This window comes from Scomber japonicus, chromosome 22 (assembly GCF_027409825.1).
Source record: "Scomber japonicus isolate fScoJap1 chromosome 22, fScoJap1.pri, whole genome shotgun sequence".
Taxonomy (NCBI): domain Eukaryota; kingdom Metazoa; phylum Chordata; class Actinopteri; order Scombriformes; family Scombridae; genus Scomber; species Scomber japonicus.
Window position 1 is genome coordinate 22,562,886 of NC_070599.1, and position 6,680 is coordinate 22,569,565.

General features: G+C 45.1%; 1 protein-coding gene across 1 annotated transcript in view; it reads left to right on the forward strand.

The window, feature by feature from the left end:
* The window catches only part of phka1a (phosphorylase kinase, alpha 1a (muscle)), a 34,903-nt gene extending 28,223 nt beyond the window's left edge, over positions 1–6,680 (forward strand). The window contains exons 23-24 of the mRNA XM_053343165.1: positions 4,056–4,253; positions 6,498–6,680. Of these exons, the coding sequence (XP_053199140.1) occupies positions 4,056–4,253; positions 6,498–6,671 (372 nt within the window). The 3' untranslated portion in view covers positions 6,672–6,680. The remainder of the gene's footprint in view (positions 1–4,055; positions 4,254–6,497) is intronic.

Genomic DNA, 6,680 nt, shown 5'->3' on the forward strand with positions numbered 1-6,680 from the left:
TAAATGTAAGGAAATAGATAGTTTTATACACCCATTGTCCCCCATATAAGGAGTTTTTTTATTATGTATTATTCTTTTATAGGTTTTTTCTAATTTTGGGGAGCAAGTTTTTCTTTTAGGTCCACAAATTATGTCACATTTGTATTAATCTTCTGCAAAACTGTGTCCTCATATGGGGAGACATTATGTTTTGGGTTTGCTGGACCTTTAAACTTCATTTTTCAAATTTGACCTGTTGTCCTCATTCATACTTGTTGTTTTGTGCCACCTAGTGGTAGAAAAAGCACATTACAGTGTAATAAATCAGTGTAAAGTCAATCAAGGTACAAAACCTTATCAAATTTTATGGTTGAAACTTGTTTATTTATGCTTTATAACGTTTTTAGTTTGATATAAATTTGACTAATTTTATTAATCAAAAAACTATGACATTACTAATCAAGAAATACTCATTTGAGGTTGTTTGGACTTTAGGAAATATAGTTTTATACACCCATTGTCCCCCATATAAGGAGTTTTTTTTTAATGATGTATTATTATTTTATAGGTTTTTTCTTATTTTGTGAAACATCTGCAAATACAAATAAGTTATATACATTATCTTTTGGGTTTGCTGGACCTTTAACTTAATTTTTCTTCAAATTAAGTGTTGACCTGTTGTCCTCCTTCATAGTTGTTGTTTTGTGCCCCTAGTGGTAGAAAAAGCACATGTGTAAAAAATCAGTGTAAAGTCAATCATGGTACAAAACCTTATCAAATTTCATGGTTGAAACTTATTTATTTATGCTTTATAACATTTTAGGTGTAAGTGTAAGGAAATAGATAGTATACACCCATTGTCCCCCATATAAGGAGTTTTTTTATGATGTATTATGATGCTTAGTTTTTTTGTACTCAGGTCCTACTAATCCCAAATATCTAGGAGAAATTAAAACATGCCTACCAAACAAAAGCTCAGGTCTCAGAAGGTTAGTTTCTGACTTACAGAAGGTCGGTCCTGGTACAGAACTGGCTTTTCATTTTGTTTCTTTTATTTTTTCTAATTTTATGAAGCATCTGCAAATACAAATAAGTTATATACATTATCTTTTGGGTTTGCTGGACCTTTACACTTCATTCTTCTTCAAATTTGACCTGTTGTCCACATTCATACTTGTTGTTTTGTGCCACCTAGTGGTAGAAAAAGCACATTACAGTGTAAAAAAAAATCAGTGTAAAAACAAGCTTGGCCGAATCAATCAAGGTACAAAACTTGTTCATTTATGCTTAATAACGACCTTACCAATACTACTGTCTGTCTTCCAGTGTCACGGTCTGTCCATAGAAGGGTTCGTCCTTCCTTCTTCAACCACCAGAGAGGTAAGAGACCTATTTGACTAATGTTTGCTCACAGACTTCACAGAAACATCACAAAAAGGTAATTTCAAGACTAAATTCTTGTGGGTCTTGTGTTGAGTTTTGCTTCCCCCCCTCTCAGGTTTTGTGCTATTTTTCTTAACCCTAAAGCACCAAAACAACCGGCATGTTTAAAATCCAGCAGGGCGCATTTCCACTGCAGGAACTTCTGGGTAATTTTACTTGTTGGTGCGTGTCTCCACTGCAGGGCCATTTACAGGAACTTTTACGGGGTCAACGGAGTACCTACTCCAGGGTAGGTACTCCGTTTGGCCCTGAAAAGCTCCTGGGTGGGGCTTGAGGTTAACCCGGTGCTTATTGGCTAAACCTAGAGCAGTTCTGACGCCATCAGAAGGGGAGCATTAGCCTCGCAGACATTAGCCTCACAGACATTAGCCTAGCAGACATTAGCCTCGCAGACATTAGCCTAGCAGACATTAGCCTAGCAGACATTAGCCTCGCAGACATTAGCCTCACAGACATTAGCCTAGCAGACATTAGCCTCGCAGACATTAGCCTAGCAGACATTAGCCTAGCAGACATTAGCCTCGCAGACACCGCTGTAGACAACAAGAAAACAGCAAGAGGATGTACGACTAATGGACCGATGATGAGTTTCAGGCATTGATTGCCGTCTACGGCACCGAAGAGATTCAGAGGAGGTTCGTAATCGCACAATGATTACGTGGCGATGGAAACTCATGACGTCGCCGAGGGGTCCGACTCTGCAGTGGAGACACGGTCACTGAGAGGGCCGAGTGAGAGGACGGTCCCTGTAGAAGTTCCTACTCCCTCCTTTTACCAGGAACTCTTGCAGTGGAAATGCGGCTTAAGTCTTTAACCCTTAAACAGACAACGTGCACCAGGAGATACAGACTCTTTAACCTTCCTGTTGTCCTCCCGGGTCCTTCCTCTGTCCTTCCTTCCTTCCTTCCTTCATCTGTCCTTCCTTCCTTCCTTCCTTCCTCAGATCTAAGTTCAGCTGTTAGGGTAAATGCCCTCCCTCCCTCCCTCCTTTCCATCCTTCTTCCTCCCTCCTTCCTTTCCTTCCTTCTTCCTCCCTTCCTTCCCTTCTTCCCTCCTTTCCTTCCTTCTTCCCTCCTTTCCTTCCTACCTTCCTTCCTCCCTCCTTCCTTTCCTTCCTTCTTCCTCCCTCCTTCCTTTCCTTCCTTCTTCCTCCCTCCTTCCTTCCCTTCTTCCCTCCTTTCCTTCCTCCCTCCCTTCTTTCCTTCCTTCCTTCCTTCCTTCCTCCCTCCCTCCCTCCCTCCCTCCTTTCCATCCTTCTTCCTCCCTCCTTCTTCCTTTCTTCCTTCCTTCCTCCCTCCCTCCCTCCTTTCTTTCCTTCCTTCTTCCTCCCTTCCTTCCTTCTTCCCTCCTTTCCTTCCTTCTTCCCTCCTCTCCTCCCTTCCTTCCCTTCTTCCCTCCTTTCCTTCCTTCTTCCCTCCTTTCCTTCCTTCCTTCCTTTAGGTGCAAATGACATAACTAGTAAGGCCTGTTTAAGGGTTAAAACCAAACACTAGACACCTACCAGCCAATTAGAAATGTTTACATATATATATATAAAACATTCTTCCCTTTCCTTCCTTCCTTCCTTCTTCCTTCCTTCCTTCCTTCCTTCCTTCTTTCATTCCTTCCTTCCTTCCTCCCTCCCTCCCTTCTTTCCTTTCCTCCCTTCTTTCCTTCCTTCTTTCCTCCCTTCCTTCCTTCCTTCCTTCTTCCTTCTTTTCTTCCTTCCTCCTTCCCTTTCCTTCCTCCTTCCCTCCCTCCTTCCTTCTTTCCTTCCTTTCTGCCTTTCTTCCTTCTTCCCTTTCCTTCCTTCCTTCCTTCTTCCTTCCTTCCTTCCTTCCTTCCTTCTTTCATTCCTTCCTTCCTTCCTTCCTCCCTCCCTCCCTTCTTTCCTTTCCTCCCTTCCTTCCTTCCTCCATTCCTTCCTTCCTCCATTCCTTCCTTCCTTCCTTCCTCCCTCCCTCCCTCCCTCCCTCCTGTCTTTCTCCTTCTTCCTCCCTTCCTCCCTTCCACACTAGACACCTACCAGCCAATTAGAAATGTTTACATATATATATAAAAAACATTCTTCCCTTTCCTTCCTTCCTTCCTTCTTCCTTCCTTCCTTCCTTCCTTCCTTCTTTCATTCCTTCCTTCCTTCCTTCCTTCCTTCCTTCCTTCCTCCCTCCCTCCCTTCTTTCCTTTCCTCCCTTCTTTCCTTCCTTCTTTCCTCCCTTCCTTCCTTCCTTCCTTCTTTCCCTCCTTCCTTCCTCCCTCCCTTCTTTCCTTTCCTTCCTCCCTTCCTTCCTTCTTCCCTTTCCTTCCTTCCTTCCTTCCTCCCTTCTTTCCTCCCTTCCTCCCTCCCTCCCTCCCTTCTTTCCTTCCTTCCTTCCTTCCTTCTTTCATTCCTTCCTTCCTTCCTTCCTCCCTCCTCCCTTCTTTCCTTTCCTCCCTTCCTTCCTTCCTCCATTCCTTCCTTCCTTCCTTCCTCCCTCCCTCCCTCCCTCCCTCCCTCCCTCCCTCCTTTCTTTCTTCCTTCCTTCCTTCCTCCTTCCCTCCCTTCCACACTAGACACCTACCAGCCAATTAGAAATGTTTACATATATATAAAAACCATTAAATGATCCCAGATTGAGTAATAAATGATAAACTCTTTGAACTCGTCCTCCAGATGACAACCCGGCGAGATCAAGTTCGCGGTCCACGTTGAGACCGTCCTGAACCGCGTCCCCCAGCCGGAGTACAGGCAGCTGCTGGTGGAGGCCATCTTGGTCCTCACCATGCTGGCCGACGTGGAGATCGAGAGCATCGGCTCCATCATCCACGTGGAGAAGATCGTCCACATCGCCAACGACATGTTCTACAAGGATCAGGTCAGGCAGCCAGCGTTGATGATGTTCCTTCCTTCCTTCTTTCCTTTCCTTTCCTTCCTTCTTTCTTTCCCTCCTTCCTTCCTCCCTCCCTCCTTCCTTCCTTCCTTCCTTCCTTTCTTCCTTCCTCCCTTCCTTCCTCCTTCCCTTTCCTTCCTTCTTCCTTCTTTCCTTCCTTCTTCCGTCTTTCCTTCCTTCCTTCCTCCCTTCTTCCCTTCCTTCTTTCCTTCTTTCCTTCTTTCCTTCCTTCCTTCCTTCCTTCCTCTCTTCCTTTCTTCCTTCCTTCCTTCCTTCCTTCTTTCCTCCCTTCCTTCCTTCCCTGCTTCCTTCTTTCTTTCCTTCCTCCCTTCCTTCCTTCCTTCTTTCCTTCCCTTCCTTCCTTCCTTCCTTCCTTCTTCCTTCCTCCCTTCCTTCCTTCTTCCCTTTCCTTCCTTCCTTCCTTCCTTCCTTCTTCTTTCTTTTCTTCCTTCCTCCTTCCCTTTCCTTCCTTCCATCCTTCCTTCCTCCCTTCTTCCCTTTCCTTCCTTCCTTCTTCCTTCTTTCCTTCCTTCCTCCTTCCCTTTCCTTCCTTCCTTCCTTCCTTCCTTCCTTCTTTCCTTTCCTTCCTTCTTCCCTTTTTTCCTTCCTCCCTTCCTTCCTTCTTCCCTTTCGTCCTTCCTTCCTTCTTCCCTTTCCTTCCTTCTTCCTTCTTTCCTTCCTTCCTTCTTTCCTTCTTTCCTTCCTTCCTTCCTTCCTTCCTTCCTTCCTTCCTTCCTTTCTTCCTTCCTTCTTCCTTCTTTTCTTCCTTCCTTCTTCTTCCTTCTTTCCTTTCCTTCCTTCCTTCCTTCCTCCCTTCTTCCTTTCCTTCCTTCATTCCCTTTCCTTCCTTCTTCCCTTCCTTTCTTCCTTCCTTCCTTCCTCCCTTCCTTTCTTCCTTCCTCCCTTCCTTCCTTCTTCCCTTTCCTTCCTTCCTTCCTTCTTCCTTCCTTCCTTCCTTCCTTCCTTCCTTCCTTCCTTCTTTCATTCCTTCCTTCCTTCCTTCCTTCCTTCCTTCCTTCCACCCTCCTTCTTCCTTCTTTCCTTCCTTCCTCCTTCCCTTTCCTTCCTCCTTCCTTCTTTCCTTCCTTCCTTCCTTCCTTCCTCCCTCCCTTCTTCCCTTTCCTTCCTTCCTTCCTTCCTCCCTCCCTTCTTACCTTTCCTAAAATAAAACACCATATCAACTAGTTTGGCATGATCTTACATTATAGTCCACTTAAATAAACTGTAGGTGGATAAAATGTTTAATACTTATCATTCTTTCGTGGTTACACCATTTAACATTCTCAGTAGCATTCAGTCTTTTGGTAAATAATGGTGCAAATGTCCTTCCTTTCTCCCTTTGTTCCTTCCTTCCTTCTTCCTTCTTTTCTTCCTTCTTTCCTTCCTTCCTCTTTCCCTTTCCTTCCTTCCTTCCTTCCTTCTTTCCCTCCTTCCTTCCTCCCTCTCTCCTTCCTCCCTCCCTCCCTTCTTTCCTTTCCTTCCTTCCTCCTTCCCTCCCTTCTTTCCTTCCTTCTTTCCTACCTTCTTCCCTTTAATAAACTGTAGGTGGATAAAACATTTAATACTTATCATTCTTTCGTGGTTACACCATTTGACATTCTCAGTAGCATTCAGTCTTTTGGTAAACTTATTATTTAACCCTTTATTGGGCAAATAATTATATTTGGTAACTTCTGTAAATATCCCAAAATATCCATCCTTCCTTCCTTCCTTCCTTCCTTCCTTTCCTTCCTCCCTGCCTCCTTTCTTCCCTTCCTCTTTTCTTTTCTCCCTCCTTCGTTCCTTATTTCCTCCGTCCTTCCTTCCTTTCCTTCCTTCCATCTGTCCTTCCTCCCTCCCTCCTTCTCTCCTCCCTTCCTTCTTTCCTTCCTCCATCCCCCTTTCTTCTTCCTTCCTTCCTTCTTTCTTCCCTTCCTCCCTCCCTCCTTCTCTCCTCCCTTCCTTCTTTCCTTCCTCCATCCCCCTTTCTTCTTCCTTCCTTCCTTCTTTCTTCCTTCCTCCCTCCCTCCTTCTCTCTTTCTTTCCTCCCCCCTACCTTCCTTCCTTCCTTCTTTCCTCCGTCCTTCCTTCCTTTCCTTCCTTCCTCCTTCCTTCCCTTCCTTCTTCCTTCCTTCCATCCTTCCTTCCTTCCTTCCTCCCTTCCTTTCAATAAGTGTCCTATAAAGGGTTAACATATTTTGATCTTGCCAACCCTTATTTATCTCTGACTCTTATATTTGCCTCCTGCAGAAGGACCTGGGAGCCGAGGACAACATCCTGGACAAGGACCCGTCCACCGGCGTGTGCAGGCTGCTGTACGACAGCGCCCCCAGTGGCCGCTACGGGAGCATGACCTACCTCACCAAAGCCGTGGCCGTGTACGTGCAGGACTTCCTGCCCAGCGAGTCGTGTGCCGTTCAGTGAGAGGAACAT